Source organism: Oncorhynchus tshawytscha, linkage group LG01 (assembly GCF_018296145.1).
Source record: "Oncorhynchus tshawytscha isolate Ot180627B linkage group LG01, Otsh_v2.0, whole genome shotgun sequence".
Classification (NCBI taxonomy): domain Eukaryota; kingdom Metazoa; phylum Chordata; class Actinopteri; order Salmoniformes; family Salmonidae; genus Oncorhynchus; species Oncorhynchus tshawytscha.
This window is the reverse complement of record NC_056429.1, coordinates 42,294,379-42,318,103: the sequence shown is the minus strand read 5'-3', so window position 1 is coordinate 42,318,103 and position 23,725 is coordinate 42,294,379. Positions and strand designations below refer to the sequence as shown.

Here is a 23,725-nt window from a genome sequence, read left to right as displayed (position 1 = left end):
ATGATCTTGTAGTCTTAGCTTCCTGGCTGTGAGGTATTTGTACAGTCATAGCACAATCAATACCTGATTGAGGCAGTAGAGACCTTTTTATTAGGTACACCACCCCTTTCACGTAAGTGTTTGGCTTACGTGAAAGGGGTGGTGTCAGTGAGTCACGTGGCCGTGGCTTGCTACATAGAGCAAGCAGACATGGGCTTTTCGCTCATGACAGTGTCTAGGGTTTACCGAGAAAGTTGCAATGAACAAAACACATCCAGTCAGCAGCAGTCCTGTGGATCAAAGCATTGGAAAAGCATTCCTCATGAAGCTGGTTGAGAGAATGTCAAGAGTGGGCAAAGCTGTCATCAAGGCAAAGGGTGGCCACTTTCAAGAATCTTGAATATAAAATATATTTAGATTTTTTTAAACACTTTTTTTGGTTACTACATGATTATTTCATAGTTTTAATGTTTTTACTATTATTCTACAATGTAGACAATTGTAAAAAAATAAATAAAGAAAAAGCCTTGAATGAATATATGTGTCCAAACTTTTGACTGGTACTGTATGTATATATATATATTTTTTGTTGTTGATTTGTTTAACACTTTTATGGTTACTACATGATTCCATATGTGTTATTTCATAGTTGTAATGCCTTCACTATTATTCTACAATGTAGAAAATGGTAAAAATAGAGAAAAATCCTTGAATGAATATGTGTGTCCAAACTTTTGACTGGTACTGTGTATACCAGTCAAATATATATATGTGTATAAAAACCCGCCCAATACTTTTCGTTTGCAGAAAAAACACTGAGTCTGATTTGGCTGTCGATACTGTTGTCCTGTGGCTAGAGAGAGAAATGTTGCAGGCTAGTCTGCCTCTAAATCCGTCCATCTATCTCCCCTACCATTGTATACGCGGTACGCCAGACTCCCTGCCTGCCTAACTCTGGCCCCCACCCCCCTAGAAAACTTTGTCTGGTTGTTAATTTGGAGGCCCTTTTGCACTACTGTAAGTAGTGGAAAGGCTGCATTATACATGTAGGCTACCAGAACCTGTGATGGTGATTCCGGTCTCTCTCTCTCTCAGGTGTGTCTGTCTCAGGTTGACTTCCTTCTAGCAGTGATGGTGATTCTGGTCTTTCTCTCTCTCTCAGGTCTGTCTGTCTCAGGTTGGCTTCCTTCTAGCAGTGATGGTGATTCTGTTCGCTTTGTTGACTCCCTGTTAGTGTCTCTGTATAATTGCATTCTAGTGTTAGCCTAATTGGCTTGTCACATCAGCTGAGTGTAATTATGTTGTTTAACTCCTGATGTGTGGCGTCTACCCGCCTGCCTGCCTGCCTGTCGAACCCCCGGCCGGCCCCCTCATTGAACTGTTTGGTGAGACGATTAGAGCCGGTAATTACTTGTATAAAGACATTTATTAATTGACATTTAACATTCAAATCTCATTTTACATTTCCAATTCCTCTCTCGTCTCTCTGTTTTGTGTGTAGGTGTGTATGCGTGTGTGCCAGGCTTTCCTTCGGGAAAATGTGGCGCCGGACATTTGAATTTAACGGACATTTGAGAAATGTACTGCACCCGTATGCATTGACAGAAATCCCATTTAGATTATGGTTATTCATTTTAACAGAACATGCAACTGGAGGATGCACAGCGATCGTCCTTCTTGCCCAAATCCGATGCGCACTTTGAAGATGTTAGAATAACTGCTACATTTACTTTTCCTTAGCCAACAAGACCAATAACGAACAGTAGTAGTCACTAGCCTATGTCAATCTAATATCCCCCATAAAAGTTGACATAATCTATTGGTCCGCTTGCAATTCTGTGCAAGAAAGAAATAGCCTATTCCGAGCAGACTCTGGGACAGTTGTGGGGCGTTAGATCCCTGAACAAAGCGGTCAATGACACTATTGTGGCTTAGTGACCCAAGCACTTCACCCTTATTGGACATGGCTGCAAGACGTGCAAGCCTTTTCTGACCCATTGTCTTCCGCATCCAGGAGTGCAGCCGGCGCAGTGCTCTAAAGGACCTTTCACAGGAGCAGCTGCTCACAGGGATTGTGAGGGCAACCCGAATGATTTCCTTCAGAGAAGGAAACGTATCATCATCCAGGAGGTTATGCACAGCAAGTATATCTTTGGGAGGACGTCCAGTCTCTCTTTTCCACACAAGAAAGTTTCTGGCCACCAACATCTCTTCTGTTTTAACATCAATACCGTAGTGCTTGGCAAACTCAGTTTAAGCATGATGTATCTAGGATGTTTTTTTTGTTTGTTGGGCCTGCATGCCTGTACGTATGCCTTTGAGCAGACCTGCATCTACAGTCGAGAATCACTGGTCAAGCTCACAAACCATCCTGTCCAAGCAGGGGGATCAACAACTCTGTTTTCATTGTTTGGGAACATGACAATTCTGTGCCTAAACCCAAGGAGGTCTCCACCACAAAATCTCCCATTTTCGTTTGATTGCGCTTTCTTGCTGCATCTGCCTCTGGAATATTGTGAATTTCAGTGCTTTGGTTCTGTCATACAGTTCTGTGGCAAATGCATCGGTGCGTTTGCCTATCAGTGCGTCACATACAGTTTGTTTACAGCTTGTTTCCTTTGGACCCACTCATGACACCTGCACCATCATAGGTCTGTGCAACACACTTTAGGCCTGCTACCCCTCTCATTTGGAGCTGCTGTTGCAACTCATTTGCTATTGATTGGGCATCAAATGACTTGATTTCTGCCAGTGCTAGTAAATGCTCCTTAACTGTCCCCTCTGTCACATTCCTAACACATAGAGCCAACTGTTCAGACTGCCCATCCCTGGCCTCATCTGCCATAATGGCATTACTTTCCAGACTTTGACATCTCAGAGACTATGGTGTCCGTAATCTCTTGAGCACATCATTTGATCATGTCATTTTGAGATTCTGGAGAGAGATACGTTGCATTTGATTTAGTATTGTACCTTTGCAGGAAAGGGTCAAACTCCTTCAAAAGCTCCATACATTCAAGAAAGTTCCCTTTATTTGTGCTTCCACTAGATTCATCATTGGCAGGGAAAGAGAGCCCCTGTCCTCCTAGCAATATCACTAGCATGGGCAAATGTTAAAATCTCAGCAATGTTCCCATGATTGCTAGTTGCCTGGTAGCTTTGCCATGCCACAACACTGTCTGTGTGTTTGTGCCATCTCATGTTTACCGAAGATGAACAAAGCTTTTTTTCCCCAATTTTTGCAGCCATTACTGACAAAATAATCAAATGTAATGTTTTTTGCTCTACCCAATTGTATTTCTCACACCAGCAGTGCTGAAATGCCCTTTTCTGTGTACCAAAACTTTAGCGTGGGTAGCTATTCAGCTTCACATGTCTGGGCCCAGTGTCTTTGTCACCTAAATCGCTCATTTCTGGAAGGAGTTACTGCAGTGGCTTGATTACTTTCGTTCGCTGGATCTGTTTATTGTCCCTCCCTCTCTGGATCTGTTTGTTGTCCCTCCCTCTCTGGATCTGTTTGTTGTCCCTCCCTCTCTGGATCTGTTTGTTGTCCCCCTCTTTCTGGATCTGTTTGTTGTCCCTCCCTCTCTGGATCTGTTTGTTGTCCCTCCCTCTCTGAATCTGTTTGTTGTCCCCCTCTTTCTGGATCTGTTTGTTGTCCCTCCCTCTCTGGATCTGTTTGTTGTCCCTCTCTTTCTGGATCTGTTTGTTGTCCCTCTCTTTCTGGATCTGTTTGTTGTCCCTCTCTTTCAGGATCTGTTTGTTGTCCCTCTCTTTCTGGATCTGTTTGTTGTCCCTCCCTCTCTGGATCTGTTTGTTGCCCCTCTCTTTCTGGATCTGTTTGTTGTCCCTCTCTTTCTGGATCTGTTTGTTGCCCCTCTCTTTCTGGATCTGTTTGTTGCCCCTCTCTTTCTGGATCTGTTTGTTGTCCCTCTCTTTCTGGATCTGTTTGTTGTCCCTCTCTTTCTGGATCGGTTTGTTGTCCCTCTCTTTCTGGATCAGTTTGTTGTCCCTCTCTTTCTGGATCGGTTTCTTGTCCCCCTCTTTCTGGATCGGTATGTTGTCCCTCCCTCTCTGGATCTGTTTGTTGTCCCTCTCTTTCTGGATCTGTTTGTTGTCCTCTCTTTCTGGATCTGTTTGTTGTCCCTCCCTCTCTGGATCTGTTTGTTGTCCCTCTCTTTCTGGATCTGTTTGTTGCCCCTCTCTTTCTGGATCTGTTTGTTGCCCCTCTCTTTCTGGATCTGTTTGTTGTCCCTCTCTTTCTGGATCTGTTTGTTGTCCCTCTCTTTCTGGATCTGTTTGTTGTCCCTCTCTTTCTGGATCAGTTTGTTGTCCCTCTCTTTCTGGATCGGTTTCTTGTCCCCCTCTTTCTGGATCGGTATGTTGTCCCTCCCTCTCTGGATCTGTTTGTTGTCCCTCTCTTTCTGGATCTGTTTGTTGTCCCTCTCTTTCTGGATCTGTTTGTTGTCCCTCTCTTTCTGGATCTGTTTGTTGTCCCTCTCGTTCTGGATCTGTTTGTTGCCCCTCTCTTTCTGGATCTGTTTGTTGTCCCTCTCTTTCTGGATCTGTTTGTTGCCCCTCTCTTTCTGGATCTGTTTGTTGTCCCTCTCTTTCTGGATCTGTTTGTTGTCCCTCTCTGTCTGGATCTGTTTGTTGTCCCTCTCTTTCTGGATCTGTTTGTTGTCCCTCTCTTTCTGGATCTGTTTGTTGTCCCTCTCTTTCTGGATCTGTTTGTTGTCCCTCTCTTTCTGGATCGGTTTGTTGTCCCTCTCTTTCTGGATCGGTTTGTTGTCCCTCTCTTTCTGGATCTGTTTGTTGTCCCTCTCTTTCTGGATCGGTTTGTTGTCCCTCTCTTTCTGGATCTGTTTGTTGTCCCTCTCTTTCTGGATCTGTTTGTTGTCCCTCTCTTTCTGGATCTGTTTCTTGTCCCTCTCTTTCTGGATCTGTTTGTTGTCCCTCTCTTTCTGGATCTGTTTCTTGTCCCTCTCTTTCTGGATCTGTTTCTTGTCCCTCTTTCTCTGGATATGCTTGCTCTCTCTCACTTACACAGCTCGCATGTTGATCTCTGCCTTGCACAGAAGCCTCTCTTTCTGCATGACCCTTTAAGATATCACGAGCATCATTTATTTATGCCTAACAAAAGTAAGACATATGCTGTCATATGCTGTACAAATTTAACTGAAAGCTTGAACATCTATTCGCTTTTCTTTTTTTATCACTAACCTTCATCAGACATGCTCCCTCAGCCCTGTCTGCCTCCAGATTCTTTCCCTCATTCTTGTCTGCTGTGTTCTGACATGTATTGTTATTAAACTCATATTTACAATAACTCAAGGCTTATTAGGTGATTATTCACTGTAAGTTTTAATTTGTTTGTTTGAACTGGAAAATTGTAATTTCTCACCGGATTGGCCTCCGGCAGAGCTGCTGGCACTGCCTCTCTTGAAGAATTTCTGTATATCCATCTAACGTTAGTCGTTAGCTAGCCTACAGTTGAGAAATTCAGGATAATACAATGACATTGTGATCAACACTATGTCACCTTTTCTACACATTACCTACTTATAATTGTAATGGCCTACTGAATGAAAGCAATTGAGTATGAAAATATATGTGCATGATGTTACGTCATCTGTCTCATTTATAGCCAGGCACAGATAGCAAAACTACATTAAATACAATGTTAATTAGATATCATCGCCACATAACTTATGTTGAATTTAAAAGACACCGTTAACATTACTGTTAGCTACCTCGTAACATCAGTTACACTGTAACTTACAGGCAGCCTCACGGTAAAACATTAACATATTGGTTAACAAAGCTTTGATTATGACCAAAGTCTACAGTAGTGAATAATCTCTCTCTGTCTGTTCTAACTCACCACAAATTCAAATCGTAGCCTATATGCATGACTCCGTTCTGTCAGAGCCCTTTCCTGTCCGTTTACTGTTTGCTAACAGTCTCAAGCCACAGAAGTAGCTAACATTAACCAAAATGTTAGCTACAAGTAGACCTAACAGTCACTAGCACTCTCTGCACTCTCTGCAGCAGCAGCCTCCCCCACGTCTTGGTGCTCGCCCGGTAAGAAGTTTAAGATGTGATGGAACGGTTGACAAAAAAAAATAATTCACAGAGAAAATATATAGACTGATATATTGATTTATTTAGGGGGGGGGGGTAATGAAGGCCTAGCGACATCCCTGTCGGATGACAATAGAATGTTCATGATGTCACTTTGACAACTGTATACAGACATGTCGATAGTATAAACCAGCCGTTAGTCTTGAAGTCTTTTGTTGTACACTACCGTACTTACTGTTACTGTCGGTCACAATTGAGCAACATTTCTTTGGCCCAAAGAATTCAGTCTGTTCTGGAGGAAAAGGGGTGTCCAACCCAGTACTAGATGTGTTTAAGCATGACCAGTCAAAAGGATTTATAATGACTTTAGAAAGCATTCACACCACTTAGTTTTTTCCACATTTTGTTGTGTTACAAAGTGGTATTACAATTGATTGAATTCTACTTTTTTTTCAACACTCTACACAAAATACTCTGTCAAAGTGGAAGATAAATTCTAACGTTTTAACTTTTTTTCTAATATATTTGTATTAGATAAGTATTCATCCCCCTGAGTGATAACAGCTGTGAGTCTTTTAGGGTGTCTCTTAAGAGCTTTGTACATTATATGCTCATTTTTTTATTTTTTATTCTTCAAGCTCTGTCAAGTTAGTTGTTGATCATTGCTAGACAGCCATTTTCAAATCTTCCCATAGATTTTCAAGACGATTTACGTCAAAACATTAACAAGGCATCTTGGTAAGTAACTCCAGTGTATATTTGGCTTTGCATTTTAGGTTATTGTCCTGCTGAAAGGTGGAATTGTCTACCAGTGTCTTGGAAAGAGGACTGAACCAGGTTTTCCTCTAGGACTTTGTTAGTCCTTGCCGATGACAAGCATACCCATAACATGATGCAGCCACAACCATGCTTGAAAATATAAAGAGTGGTATTCAGTGATGTGTTGTGTTGGATTTGCCCAAAACATAATACTTTGTATTCAGGACAAAAAGTAAATTTCTTTCCACATTTTGTGCAGTATTACTTTTGTGCCTTATTGCAAACAGGATGCACATTTTGGAATATTTTTATTCTGTACAGGCTTTCTTCTTTTCACTCGGTCATTTAGGTTAATATTGTGGAGTAACTACGTTGTTGATCCATCCTTAGTTTTCTACTATCACAGCTATTTAACTCTGTAACTGGTTTAAAATCACTATTGGCCTCATGGTGAAATTCCTGAGTGGTTTTGTTCCTCTCTGTCAATTGAGTTAGGACGGACACCTGTTTCTTTGTATGGAAAGCCTCCCTGATCTTTGTTGTTGAATCTGTACTTGAAATTCACTGCTTGACCGAGGGACCTTACAGCAAATTGTATGTGTGGGTTACAGAGATTTAAAAATCATCTTAAATATCCTTATTGCACACAGAGTTAGTCCATTCAACTTATTATCGGACTTGGGAAGCACATTTTTACTCCTTTTTTGTTTTTCTCCCAGCGGCGGGTTTTATTTTTCGGCTTTTCATTTTTTTTATTGGCCAATAGCCAGCTATTACCGGCTAACGGAAACCCTGGTGCGTGTGTATGCATGTGTGTACTGTGGCCAGTGGGTGTTTATTGGTATGCATCCAACGTAAGCAGCCTAGCTTGGGTAAGAATTCCTTCATGAGAAGCTGTGTGTTTGATAAGTCTCTTACCATCTGTCGAGATGCACGCTCTGCAGTGTGAGCTGTCCTCTTTATGGAACCGTCAGACCCTCCTCCCTTTGACCTCTAACCTCTACTTGTCAGAGTGGTCAGGGGTCAATGCTTCTGGTCCAGGTAGACAGCATCATGGGATGTCTGAGAGGCCCAGTGGCAGCTGTATGGATGGACCTCTCTGGCCTCTCTCTGAGAGAGAGAGAACGAAAAAGATGGAGTGAACAAAGCACCAACAGAAAAGGCTAAAGCCTAAAGCAGCCTAGATCTAGGATAATTATCCTGGCTCTGTGTGAGGAGAGAGATTATGTATTTCCTAGAGGTTGACCGATTACGATTTTTCAACGCCGATAACGGTTATTGGAGGACCAAAAAAAGCCGATAACGATGAATAAACAATGAACACTTTTATTTTAACTTAATATAATACATACATCAAATCAATTTAGTCTCAAATAAATAATGAAACATGTTCAATTTGGTTTAAATAATGCAAAAACACATTGTTGGAGATGAAAGTAAAAGTGCAATATGTGCCATGTAAAAAGCTAACGTTTAAGTTCCTTGCTCAGAACATGAGAACATATGACAGCTGGTGGTTCCTTTTAACATGAGGCTTCAATATTCCAAGTGAATAAGTTTTAGGTGGCAGTGCAGAAAGCAGAGCTTGTCTGCATGTTCCCCTGTCAGTCCGCTTATCATAAATGATCCCCACCTCACTGAACACTCTCTCGCTTGGGACCGAAGAAGGTGGGGGACAGAGAAACGTCTTTGCCAGTGGAGCGAGTGTTTGAAGTCTGTCCTCATTCTGCTTCAACCACTCCAAAGGCATGCCAGTCTTTCTGTCAATGACAGGCTCCGTGAGGTAACGCTCCAACTCAATTTCAAAACTGCTCTGGACTTCAGCCCTGCGCTCTTGGCTTCCAAGGATTCTAGCGCAAAGGCTGTCAACCAGACTTGGTGGCTGATCTACCCAGACTCTTTGCCTCTTTGCACCTGGATCTGGGTCTCCTCTTCACTCGTCCCTTCTGCTGTGGCTCTGGGATTTGGTTTCCTTAGTAGGTCAGATCCCTCCTTCAGCCACTCTTTTGCTTTCTCTAGTGCTGTCCCTAAGGTGAAGGTGTAGCTCTTGTGACGTGGATCCAGGACAGTTGCCAGCACCAGGCACTTTGTCTCCTCGGCCTTGGAGAACCTCCTTGTCAGACTGTCCAACATGGTCTTCCGTAAAGTTTTGATGCCTTGAGTAGAAGGACACTCCTGCTGCAGCATCATTCCGCACCGACACACTGGAGATGATGCATTCGGCTGTAGAGTTGGAGTGGCTCATCTCCATTGTCACCTCCTCCGTAGGTGCCAGAGTCTCAATTAGGTTAGAGACAATGTCCCACTGTGCAGCAGACAAACTGCCGATGTGTCCGTATTCACCTGCATACACATCCAGTGCACGCCTCTGTTCAAACATCCTCTGCAACATGTGTAGTGTCGAGTTTGAACTGCTTGGATGATGCTGTGTTTGGGAAGGCCAAAGCTCTTCCTGAATGGCCCTCCGCCTCTGTTTGGCCAGTATAGAGTGGTCCAAGGGAGTTGCAAAAAACCTCTTCAACATGGCAATAATGTCTAGCACACCTCTCTGACTGGATAGTCCATCATTGATTACAAGCTCTAGGGTGTGTGCACTGTAGCTGAAGTCTGAAAGCTCTGCCAGTCTCATACCTTTCACCATGTTTGCCCCACTGTCCCTGAGGATTTCCCAGTATCCCAACATGGTCAAGGACATCTCTCTGATGTAGTTTCCTGTGTGTGATCCAGTCATAGTCTTGACATTCAGCACAACCTGCTTTCTTGTCCAGACATTGTCAATGAAATGTCCAGTAAGGCTCATCAGGGACCCAGCAGTCAGTTGTGAATGCCATGTGTGGGGCACCAGATTCTTCACAACTCTTTCATGTGTTTTATCTAGCATTTCTGTGTGATAATAATTGTTCATCTTTGATCCCGTACTGGGGTTCAGAACCACTGTGAATGGCTGGTTGTCAGTGGCAATCATCTCAATAATTGCTTTATCCATCTTCTTGGCCCTTGGGTCTTTGTCCTGCCATTTTGTTTGTGTATTAAAAAGTTGTACGATTGTAGCCTGCGATGTCTGTGACAGAATTTGTCTTTGCTTTTTTTCATCATTGTTTCCTTATGGGCTTTTGGATGGGTGTTCTTAAGGTGATTCCACAGGTTTATGCTGACCCCATTACTGACCCCATGCTTACATCTTTATCACAAATAAGACACCTTGCTTTCCCTGGTGCTGATTCAATGTAATAGTCCCACACTGGTGCTCTGGTTTTCTCTGCCATCTGTAAAATGAATATAATCATACATACACGCACAGCTCTCTGAAGTGACAAGGATACTGAAGACACAAATACTCTCAACTGTTTGAATAATAAGACTAGAGTTTAAGTTACCTGTGATGAATGTTGAAAACAAAAACTGTAATTTCTATATGCAGGAAATCCTATTTTAATAATAATCCCCATGACACCTTCCAGCAAAATCTGAAAAGTGGTTCCTTCATTCATTGATTCCATAGGATATTTTTAGATTCACTTCAAATAAGGTCTGTGTTTCGTGTAGGCTTACACCACCGTGACAATTTGATAACTGTGTAGATATCCATAGGACAAGGTAACTCTGATCAATATTGGCTAAATATATGTGAAGATAATTTTTGGGGTAGAGTGGATTTATGAAAATATGTTGACAAATATTACCTTATCCTAGTGAGATTTACACGAGTATCAAAACGGTGAGGCGGTTTAAGCACGAAACACAGACCTTATTTGAAGTAGATCAAGATATTCTCTATGGAAGACATGAATGTAAAAATAATGAAGGAACCCCTTTCAAGTTCAGCCGCAAGTTACTATAGGAATTATGACTCTCTATACCATTTGTATTTCATATACCTTTGACTATTGGATGTTCTTATAGGCACTTTAGTATTGCCAGCCTAATCTCGGAGTTGATAGTCTTGAAGTCATAAACAGCGCTGTGCCTCAAGCATTGCTAAGAGCTGCTGGCAAAAGCAGTAAAGTGCTGTTTGAATGAATGCTTACCAGTCTGCTGCTGCCTACCACCTCTCAGTCAGACTGCTCTATTAAATATCAAATCATAGACTTAGTTAATATATAACAAATACACAGAAATACGAGCCTTTGGTCATTAATATGGCCAAATCCGGAAACTATAGTTTCGAAAACAAAACATTTATTCTTTCAGTGAAATACGGAACCGTTCTGTATTTTATTGAATGGGTGGCAACCCTAAGTCTAAATATTGCTGTTACATTGCACAACCTTGAATGTTATGTCATAAGTATGTAAAATTCTGGCAAATTAATTACAGTCTTTGTTAGGAAGAAATGGTCTTCACACAGTTCGCAACGAGACAGGTGACCCGAACTGCTGCATATACCCTGACTCTGCTTGCACTGAACATAAGAGAAGTGACACAATTTCCCTAGTTAATATTGCCTGCTAACATGAATTTATTTTAACTAAATATTCAGGTTTAAAATATTTAATTCATTTTGTTAATTCATCACCCGTTTGGCGAAGTTGAAGTAGGCTGTGATTCGATGATAAATTAACAGGCACCGCATTGATTATATTCAATGCAGGACAAGCTAGTTAACCTAGTAATATCATCAACCATGTGTAGTTAACTAGTGATTATGCGAAGATTGATAGTTTTTTATAAGATGAGTTTAATGCTAGCTAGCAACTTACCTTGGCTCCTTGCAGCCACAAGGTCCTTCTGATGCTTCACTCTCATAACAGGTGCTCAGCCTGCTACACAGTCTCCTCGTGGATTGCAATGTGATCGGCCATAATCGGCATCCAAAAAGGCAGATTACTGATTGTTATGAAAACTTGAAATCGGCCCTAATTAATCGGCCAATGCCAATTAATCGGTCAAACTCTAGTAGCTCCTAGCTAAGACCTCCCACCTGGTTACAGAGGTAGGCAGGTTGGTACTGTTGATGTATTCGCAGTAGTTGGATGATCCCACCAAACTGGATGATTCCTTTCATCAAACATACTTATTGGGACCTCACTCAGGAGAGAGAGAGAGATTTGTTTGACCTGAGACTTGGGCTTTACGATGAGTCTCTGTTAAACCTTTCCTTAGTATATAACGCTTTGAAGTAGACTTTGAGCCCACACACTTACACAATCCTATTTTCCTTAACCTAACTTAGATCTTAAACTCCTAAACCTAACCCCTTTCCCTAAAATAGCCTCTTTCCTTCTGGGGACTGGCAAAATGTCCCCACTTGTCCGAATTTTCCTCGTTTTACTGTCCTAGTGAGGAGTTCTGGTCCCCACAAGGATAATAAAAACAAACACACACACACACACCTCACAAATCCCTCAGATGTATGTGTTCAAGGCTGCCATGTACTGTAGGGGTCATGAACACCAAAAATCTGAGGGGGCACAAAGTGCATGATGATGGCTGGGGGGGGGGTCCAGAGGGGTGCTAGGGCCCCCATTTGGAAGTTGGATAATTTATAATTTTTCAAAAACCTGAAACAGCTTTTTCCTGCAATCTCGGGCCATAATCATTATGTTTAATTCTGCAATGCCTTCAGGAAGTATGCATACCCCTTGACTCCAAATGTTGTTGTTTTACAGCCTGATTTTTCTCTCTCACCCATCAACACACAATACCCCATAATGACAAAGTGAAAACATGTTTTTAGAAATGTCGGGAAATCTGGGTGATTGTAATTACAGAGCAACTTTCATTTCACGCCCCTGCCTGCCTCTCTCCACACAGCTGCTCTCTTACCATAGCTATGTTAATGTGCCAAGGCCTTGTTGTGGATTTGATTTGGTCCTGTTTTTCTCTCCACTAGACAGGATGTTGTTAAATATGTGTGCATGCGGTGGAGTGTTTCTCTAGTCTCTCTACTACCCCTCTGTTCTCTCCATCCTCCCGTCACACCCTTTGAGTAGCAAAGTGCATGCCCTGCCCACCTAAGGATCTGTCTTTTTCTATTTCCTGAGTTTGAGGGGTGCAAAATCCACTTGTCACTTAAATGTCGCTGGATTGAGTGCTTTCATTGTACTCCTGCGACTCTTCAATGCTCACGCTTTTTTCCCCGTCAGCATTACGACCGTGGAAATGTTTGCAATGACCTGTCAAACACAACCCGGTAATGGCTGAAATGGGATCAACGGAATACATTGTTTTTCCGTTGCGTCTCTAAGACCGCTCATGCTTTGTCTGGGATTCAGAGCATCGTCTCGACACTTACATCACAAGAAAGAGAAGAAAGATTTGTGACATTGAAAAAAAGTTATCTTTTGATACTGTTGAAATATTTACAAATTTGAATCGCTGAAATGAAAGAAACTTCCAAAAAAGTACACTCGGATTATAGTGATATTATGTCTGATCTCGCAAATAATGTAAAGTATGTATAGATAGGTGGCATGTATAGATAGGTGGCAATTTTAGCATGTAAATCTTGGTGGGTCAAAACAAGATTTAATATTGGGGATGCATGCTAGCAAAGCCACTACACAACACTGAACAAAACATTAATTGCACTAAAACGGTACATAAAGCTGTCCCAACAGCAGTCCCAACAATTTACCACTGCTACACCTGGCTATCAGTGGAGATTTGTCTGGTTGCTAAACAGTTCATTTTCTCTGCCAGATGCCATTTTATCTGTGGCCAATGATCTTGAGCCTTCTTGGATGGGCACTTCTAATATAACTCTATGGCAGCACCCAAGGGGCTTGAATTTTCAAGCTCTACCCTTAGACATGAGTGACAGAACACTGAGCCAATCACGCCATAACTAGAGAACATTACCAACCCCTACGCTCACAGAAAGCACTGAGCTAGGTTGAAACACCTGCATTTTGGAGCTGCCTTACTAAAAAAAAACATTTTTGTATGCAGCTTTATTAACGCAATGATTATTAATGATAGATATATATATATATACAGTGGGGCAAAAAAGTATTTAGTCAGCCACCAATTGGGCAAGTTCTCCCACTTAAAAAGATGAGAGAGGCCTGTAGTTTTCATCATAGGTACACTTCAACTATGACAGACAAAATGAGAAAAAAAATCCAGAAAATCACATTGTAGGATTTTTTATGAATTTATTTGCAAATTATGGTTGAAAATAAGTATTTGAATGAAGCTTACGAGCCTGCTGCTGCCTACCACCGCTCAGTCAGACTGCTCTATCAAATCATAGACTTAGCTATAACATGATAACACACAGAAATACAAGCCCTAGGTCATTAATATGGCCAAATCCGGAAACTATCATCTTGAAAACAAGACGTTTATTCTTTCAGTGAAATACGGAACCATTCCGTATTTTATCTAACGGGTGGCATCCATTAGTCTAAATATTCCTGTTACATTGCACAACCTTCAATGTTATGTCACAATTACGTAAAATTCTGGCAAACTAGGCAGCCCAAACTGTTGCACTGACTCTAAATATTCAGGTTAAAAAATATATACTTCTGTGTATTGATTTTAAGAAAGGCCTTGATGTTTATGGTTTGGTACACATAGGAGCAATGATACGCACTGCATCGATTATATGCAACGCAGGACACGCTAGATAAACTAGTCATATCATCAACCATGTGTAGTTAACTAGTGATTATGATTGATTGATTGTTTTTTATGAGGTAAGTTTAATGCTAGCTTGCAACTTACCTTGGCTTACTGCATTCGCGTAACAGGCAGTCTCCTCGTGGAGTGCAATGTAATCAGGTGGTTAGGGCGTTAGACTAGTTAACTGTAAGGTTGCAAGATTGAATCTCTCGAGCTGACAAGGTAAAAATCTGTCGTTCTGCCCTGAACGAGGCAGTTAGTTAACCCACCGTTCCTAGGCCGTCATTGAAAATAAGAATGTGTTCTTAACTGACTTGCCTAGTTAAATAAAGATTAAATAAATAAAAAATAAAAAATAAAAAAAATTGGCCAAATCGATGTCCAAAAAGATTTCCGATTGTTATGAAAACTTGAAATTGACCCTAATTAATCGGCCATTCCGATTAATCGGTTGACCTCTAGTTCGAACCACCGTCTCCTCTTTCATCACCTCTCTTCTCCTCTCCTCTTCAAATGTGAAACTATCTTCTCTCCCCTTCTCCTCTTTCATCTCATCTCTCCTCTTCTGTCCTCTCTTCTCCTCTTCTCTCCACTCCTATGCAGGCTCCCTGCTGTAGACCACCTGCTGTGAGATACAAACATTAAGCAGAGCTGACTGATGGCACTGTTAGTTTGCTGTGTGTGTGTGTGTATATACCTGTTTTGTATGCTTGTGTCCTGAACAGTAGCGTCATCATCATTGCAGCAGTACTAGGCTAGCAGCTATAGTAGTAGTGCAAAGACGTCATTGAGCTCTGCAGGTGTTTTTATGTTGGGATTCTTACTGCGAACAGTTAATGGCTTATTATACTCATAAAACTAGAGATCAACAGTAACGGACACACACACACTGGCACACTGTCTTCACGGACGGACAGACACACACACATACACTGTCCTTTCTCTCTCTCTCTCTCTCTCTCTCTCTCTCTCTCTCTCTCTCTCTCTCTCTCTCTCTCACACTCACACTCACACACACACACACACACACACACACACACACACACACACACCTCAGTCAGTCACCTCACACAAATCCAATGTAGTGTGCAGTTCTGATCAGTGGGCATTGAGTACTGTACAGGCTTCCAGCTGTGATGATTGGGTCTTTAGAGAGAGAGATGAAAAGCTGCTCAGACTGAGTGGAGCCGTTACTGAGAGTGGGGACAGAGAGAGAGGAGGGACAGAAACACAGAGACTCTGGGGTCAGCTGGAACGCTGTGTGTGTAGTTGCTACACTGTTCCTTTAACTAGGTCTACTGTAACCCCTAATGTGCTTGAAGTGGAGAGTCTTAATAAAGCGACTTTTTCGTTGATATGCGGACACTGGAAGAGTCAATGGCGTGTTGATAGAACACATTATGGGAATAAGTGTTCATCTGGTTCCAGATGTACTGGAAATCTCCTCCCAGTTCAATTGAATGTACTGCCTCGGTGTGTGTGTGTGTGTGTGTGTGTGTGTTGTTGTCGTTTTTAACTGTGTTTGTGGCTCTTCTCTAAGTGTGTGTGTCTCCTTTCTCCCCAGCTGTCGGACCAGCAATAGGAAGAGCCTTATTGTGACATCCAGCACCTCTCCTACACTACCCAGACCACACTCACCACTACATGGACACCCAGGTAAGACACACACACACACACACACACACACACACACACACACACACACACACAACCCTCATCAAATATGGAGCTTTTATATGGAGCAGTTCATTATAACATAAACAAACAGCATGCTGTCTCTCTCTGGGGGTTTTCAGCAGAAAAGTCTACATGTGGTCCACCAGAAATACAGCATCACATCAGTGTTTTCCGTAAGTACATCGAGTAGCTAGCCAAATAGCAAAAGTAGCCAGCCAGGGAGTTCCAGGAAAGAAATTGCAGAACAAGCTCTATTTTGGTGGCCTCTGGCACATTCTGATGACTTGATTCCATCCAAAATACACAACTAAATCATTGAAAACGTTAAAGGGATACTTCGGGACTTTTATCTGCTTCCATAGAGTCAGATTAACTCGTGGATACCATTTTATGTCTCTGTGTCCAGTGTGAAGGAAGTTAGGGGTAGTTTTGCTAGCCAATGCTAACTAGCGTTAGTGCAATGACGGAAGTCTATGGGTATCTGCTAGCAAGAGCACTCCAAGAAAACGTTCACAAGTTACAAACTCTTAAAATACCTTTTTATTATACTGTAATATTGCTCTAAAAGTTGAATTTGAGGTTTTCTCCGAATCAGTTCTTACTTCGGAAAACAATCCCACAACAGCGTCCCACAGTGAGGAAATAAAAATCCATGTTCACTCTTCATTTTCTTGTGGGTAAAAAATATTATAAACTCGTGGGTTAGTAGTATGGAGCTAGCTAGCAATTGCATTAGTATTCATCAAGATGGCCAAGCTTTGTGTGGTAGCAGGGTGTACTGTAGCAGCACTTGCTATGCAAATGTGAGTATGCCTCTATGGCTATGCAAATTAAACACTTTGTAAAAAAGTGTAAAAAATGTATCCCACTTTGTAAAAAGCAAAAAAAAACACATGTAATTGATTCAATTACATTTTTATACTATGAAGATTGTAATTGTGTCAATATGTTGTGAATATTTGTAGAAAAATCCTCACAGCTGTTTTCCAAACTAAAATGGGAAGTAGAACTTGGTGCGCACCAGTTTACTATTTACAGTAGGCTACAGATGTCTCACCGTGTGAGTCATCAAAACTATGATCTTGCGTTCGGGCCTTTCCGGCTGTCTTTGTGGTTTTTATGCTTGGAGCATGAATTGTACAATTGTAATCTAACAAAAAAAAATGTAAAGTTGGAATTAGTTTATATACATCACCAACTATATAAATATCTGATAGGGTCCATTACCTGCTACCTTACCTACCTGACAGGTCAAATTAGTTGTGGTATTGAGTAGAAAGATGACTTTACAATAAAAATGACTGAAAATGTATGAATGTGTTGTTAGTTGTTTTGGATATTGTCTAGGTCTAGGCCTATATGATCAGGACTATTTACTAAGTAAGATTACCTTTTTTAAACATTAAACCTGTCTTCTCTTGAGATTAAAGTCATATTTAAAGTTTTACTGATATGAATTGCCACAAAAAAATGTTGTTTCAAATTATGAATTATATTGGCTCAGCTGCTGTGAACACAGAGTAAGGAAGCCAATGTGTCCTTCTGTAATTTAAACCTTTAACAGTTTGGCATGTCAATCAATCACTGTGGGTGGGATTGTCAGGGGATGGGGCAGGATGTGTGTAAATCATAGAGTTAGGGTTTCAGACCTGCCAATCAATCACTGTGGGTGGGACTTTTTTGGGAAGGTTGTAGATTAGTAATCTAGTCAGAATAAATATTCTAGTCTTCTCTTTGACCCCCCCCCCTCCCCGCCAGATTGTGCACCCCCACTTTTATACAATGTCAGGCACCCATGAATAGATCTACAGCTATGATTAAAGAATGAAGCAGGTGTTAAACAGGGGCTTTGCTACACAGAAAACAGTGGACTACTCCATTGTTGACACTTTCATCAAATCATACACACACACCAACATAGAAATGTAATACCTAGAACCCTGAGGGCTCTCTATGATCAAGACGTGACAGTAGTCCAGGTGCTGCAAAGCTAGAGCATGTAGGACCTGCCTTGTTGATAGTGTTGTTAAAAAGGCAGAGCAGCGCTTTATTATGGACAGACTTCTCCCCATCTTAGCTAATGTAACAACATGTTTTGACCATGGCAGTGGTCACCACAACTTGCTAGATTTCCACATTATTTCTTACAAGATTTACTTGAGGTTTAGGGTTTAGTGAATGATTTGTCCCACATACAATGCTTTTAGTTTGAAATATTTAGGACTAACCTATTCCTTGCCACCCATTCTGAAATGAACTGCAGGTCTTAAGTTAAGTGTTGTAGGGATTTCACTTGCTGTAGTAGCTGACGTGTATAGTATTGAGTCATCCGCGTACATAGAAACGCTGGCTTTACTCAAAGCCAGTGGCATGTCGTTAGTCAAATTGAAAACAGTCTTAACACATATGCTTTTCCATCAGCAGACTATGATCGATAATGTCAAAAGCCTAATGTCAAAAGCCGCACTGAAGTCTAACGTTTGGTTCCGTTTGCCTAAAAATATCAGGTTGTTCGTGATCAACCGGTCACTAGGTAATGTAAACTCACCCCATTCCGTACGAATGTGCGCAACCGCAACATTCAAACCAGGCTACAAAGAAAACGAATGGGACTCTAGCGACTGTGTTGATTTCAAATTCGGGGGTGTGAACTACGTTTCTATTCAAGCGTTGATCGACATGGTAATGGCTCTATAGTATTGGAGAGAAGTTGAAACAAACTGACCCTCCGTTACATCTTGACGTATCATGCCGTAATGTACAGCACGCATAAAGCAACTATTTCTGTCTTACAATCTCTCTCCACCAGGTGTAGCACTTCTCTCATCGTTTAAAAACAAGAAATGGACAGTGACGGGGGTAAGGGGGGATACCTAGTCATTTTTTTGTGTCATCATGGCATGCGATCATCATTCTCAAAGCCAGTGTTTACTTCTAAGATCACTTTAGCACCGCCCTAAAAACCCGATTCAAATTCGACACAAACCTTCAAATAGACATGTAATGACACATTATATAAACTCTTTATAGTGTTTTATTTACATTTTAGAGGCGATACGGTGACAAGTTGGACAGAGTGAAAAAAAGCTATTTTCCCACACAACCTCTCTCCTTCTCACTATCACGCATTAGTTTCGCTTCCCCACCCGCCATTTTTAAAAAGTCCCGACGGGGCTCATTGCCTTCTTGAAACGGGCAGCGTTTAGGTCATGTAATTGATTCTGTTGGAAAGGGGAGAAATTGTGTTTTACAATGGTATTGACATTACAGTTGATCTGGAAGTATTACGTTTTTGGGGTGCTAAAATAAGGGCAATTGTACGGACCAAGGCGATGTACAAAAGTGAGTGAGTTTACATTAGGGTACACTGGCAAGTCTCGACATGGGCTTCGAATCCTAGGAAAATACTAACAAGATTACTTGTCCAGATGCGATGCCATGGACATTTAACTATGTTGTATGATTTATGAATACCAAAAGGGATATACAGTATATTGAACTTTATTAATTCAGGTTGACATCTTTTATAAACTAAGCTGTTCGGTCGTCAATCAAAAAAACAGTAAATAGCCTATGCGCCCTGTCTCCGTGGCTGGCTATAGGCCTATGAAGCATGCGAAAGAAAACAAATGAATGTGCCACAAAAAACTCATCGTTACCACTTACATTACATGGGACGTGTAAATTCACTCACAGGAGACAATGAAGAAGCATCATGGTCTTCCCTCCTCCGTGAAAATAAATTTGACTGCAGCCAACCACAGCACACAAAATAACACAGGTAACGAGAGGCGGGACAGACAGCAGTGTTTCGCTGTCATTGCTTGCTTTGTGACTGACAGGCGCCTGTCCTATCAATGGATCACTAGAAGATGCATATCGTTTGTTCTAGTGGGAGAAAGGCTTTACAGACTTTTCTGACTAGCAAATTGAAACCTTTAAATGAAAAGAAGCCTAGTTAATTTCTGAAGTGGAAAAAGTAGCCGGCTGACATTGAGTAGGGTGTCCAATCAAAAATGCATACATTGATCATATGTTAATTGTGTAGATAATCCTCAGAGAAATCCAATGGTCCAAACCTTATGTCTCAATCATTATCCGTTCAAATGTTATTGGAGTTTTCACCTTTGTAGGATTAAGAATTAAGGTGACTAAGTTAAGTCAATAAGAGGCCAGAGAAAAATAGTTGTCAAAAATCTGGGAAATTACATTGCGTCAACTAGGCTGGATTCTGTGCAAGAATTAAGGCTACTAGCTACCTGACAGGCTCACTTTCCCGTTGAACTCGTCATCTTTCTTCTCGAAAACACAGGACATCAAATAATATAGAGGTAAGATGGACATCGATTTTGAGACATGACATGTACGGTAGTATACACTTTTCATATTAATTTGAAATTCCTCTTCTTTTTCAAAGATTTCTCACAAAAACAAGCGTATCTCTGTGAAATGTCAATGGCGCACTGATGCCAAGCCTTTAATTCAGCTCGTGTCACGCTAATTTAGCTGTTTGCCACTCGCGGAAACAACTTTGAAGACGACGACCACAAAATGTAAAATGAAAAATTGAAAATTGAAGACGACGACCACAAAATGTAAAAAAGTTACAAGAAACCTGCACTGCTATGTCAACAGAGCTCAGTTCTTATTATCGGATGTTGCGAAATCCGATTTTAAAAAAAATATAATGCTAATAATATGTTAGAGAATGACCTCGTTGAATGATTCAGAACAATTATAATCATATTTTGGTAAAATGTATTTTATTAACATAAGGAAGTGAAATGTAATCAGCAAAGCGTGTTTCCACGCACTCTGGGTAGAGTGGATGGACACCTTTCAATGAGTCTGTTACCGGCTGTTTAGCCTACAAAACACTGTACATACAATTATTTATTTGCATACGACCCAATTAGGAGCTGAGAATACACACTGAGCTCTGCACAGTCAGGGCCTAGTGGCTCTGCTGTTCCTGTGACATTAGAGTGTGTGTCTGTGTGGATAGAACCGGAACCACTGCATGTGGAGACAATCGTTCCATGACATGGAAAAGTGCCAACACAGCATGGATCCACCCAGCAAGTCACACATACAGAGAACACTCATACACATTCAGTAAATAGTGTTCACTGGTTGTTTAGTCAGAGTCAACGCGTTACATACTGTAGCTCCTTGTCACTGGGGATTGTGTACATGTCTGTGTGTGTGCGCGTGCGCTAGGGTTGTGAACGTTTTAACGTTAAAACATTTAAACAAAATTGGCATCCTTTATTGTTAAGAAAAATCCCTAATGGATAAACAATGTTGTTGTTTTTTTTTTCCTCCACTGAATTAAAATCAAAGTGCAGCTTGCTCGCCTGCTCTTAATCTTCGCTAATAATGTGAGTGTGTTCAGTCTTCAATCTGTTGCGTGTAGAATATCCTAGCCTTTTTGATTGTGGATAGATTGACCTAGTGCAGGGTTCTGACTCCTTCTGCCTGGTGGCCGACCTGCCTATTCTATGTCCCTCCTCTCTCTCTCTCTCGCAGTCCCTCGCTAGCTCGCCATGAAAGATGTGAGCGGTTGTGTTCGCGGAAGTATGGCAACTAATCTGTCTCTGTTCCAAAAATATTGCATTTTAGGAGTCAATTCCTAGCAGAAGTTTTCTTTCTACTGAATGTCATGGTAAATCACGGTATTTAACAAACTTTAAAGTTATTATTTTAGGAGAGAGTGGTCTGCGCGCAAGCAGCATACAGGCAGGCTGCATGCAGGCAGCTCAAGATTATTTGATTGACAGTTCTGCCCACCTAGTGATGGACGTTAATCCCGGCTCAGATGGGGCATTCATATACAGACAAGTAAAATGCCCATTCAGTGGAGCTTCAAAACTATCTCCAGAGAAGGTTTCATGTCGGCGTTTGAAAAGCTGTAGTGGACCGTTACAGACAAACAAACATGCATTGCCGAGGCGCTTTCAAGGGTATATGACTGCGGTAGATGTCACTTCATTGCCCGGCCCTAGCGGTCATGTGTAAAAAAGACCATTATTCTGCATTGTGAATTGATGTGGAATTGTATGGGTTTTTTTTTCTCTAAATGTTATGATGTTTAAACGTTTTGCAAAATTGTCCATTTGTCACATCCCTAGCATGTGCATGCATGCGTGCCTGTGTGTTTATCTCCGTTCAGGTGTCTCCAGCGCTGATGCAGCAGCCTAATGTAATCTGACAGGTTTAGGTGAATGCTCTGACAGTTTGCCATGCCGGCCACACACACACACACACACACACACACACACACACACACACACACACACGGATGCACGCAGGCACCCACACCCCTCTTCCAAAGAGATAGATATAGAGAACGAGAGAAAATTGTAGGAGCGATAGAGTAAGGAGCTAGAGAGAGTAACAGACAGGCAGACAGGAAATCACAGCACTGTCTCAACAGAGGCTGTGGCCCGTGTGTTCTTATTGGTGGATTAAGTTGAGCCTGGTGACATTTAGTGAAATGCAATCACAACCAGCTCATTTCTTCAACAGGAAATAATAAAACTGTGTAGGCTGTCAAGCACACGCTCGCACGCATGCACATACACGTTCACACACACACACACACACACTTTGGGTTGCAGGACATGCTGGAGGAGAGAAGCTATGATCTTAACCTCTGGCTTCTATTGGCTTTTCTGTCATCGCTCCCTCTAGAGCACCCACACATGTGCACTCGGTGGCCAGTTTACTAGGTACACCACCCCGTTCACGAAAATTATTCGCTCCTACAGAAAGTGAGTCACGTGGCTTGCTAAACTGAGCAAAAATATAAACTCAACATGCACAAACAACTTCAACGATTTTACTGAGTTACAGTTTATATAAAGAAATCAGTAAATTTGAATAAATTCATCAGGCCCTGATCTATGGATTTCACATGACTGTGCAGTGGTGGGGCCATGGGTGGGCCTGGGAGGGCATTGATCCATCCACTTGGGAGCCAAGCCAACCCACTGGGGAGCCAGGCCCAGCTAATCATAATTAGTTTTTCCACACAAAAGGGCTTTATTACAGACAGAAATACTTCTCAGTTTCATCAACTGTCCAAGTGGCTGGTCTCAGATGATCCTGCAGGTGAAGAAGCCGGGTGTGGAGGTCCTGGGCTTGCGTGGTCTGCGGTTGTGAGGCCAGTTGGACATACAGTACTGCCAAATTCTCTAAAATGATGTTGGAGGTGGCTTATGGTAGAAAAATGAACATAAAAGTCTGTGGCAACAGCTCTGGTGGACATTCTTGCAGTCAGCATGCCAATTGCACGCTCCCTCTAAACTTGAGACATCTGGGGTATTGTGAGGTGTGACAAAAATGCACATTTTTAGAGTGGCCTTTTATTGTCCACAGCACAAGGTGCACCTGTGTAATGATCTTGATATGTCACACCTGTCAGGTGGATGGATTATATTGGCAAAGGAGAAATGCACACTAACGGGGATGAGACACATTTCTGCACAACATTTTTGAAAAATACGCTTTTGGTGCGTATGGAACATTTCTGGGATCTTTTATTTCAGCTCATGAAACATGGGACCACCACTTTAAATGTTGCATTTATATTTTTGTTCAGTATACAGTATCTTCAGAAAGTATTCACACGTCTGGACTTTCCCCACATCTTGTT

At 41.6% G+C, this 23,725-nt stretch overlaps 1 protein-coding gene across 1 annotated transcript in view; it reads left to right on the top strand.

The window, feature by feature from the left end:
* LOC112250885 (microtubule-associated serine/threonine-protein kinase 2-like) overlaps positions 1-23,725 on the top strand; it is a 111,544-nt gene that overhangs the window by 24,164 nt on the left and 63,655 nt on the right. The window contains 2 exon segments of the mRNA XM_042321591.1: positions 15,956-16,047; positions 16,188-16,241. Of these exon segments, the coding sequence (XP_042177525.1) occupies positions 15,956-16,047; positions 16,188-16,241 (146 nt within the window).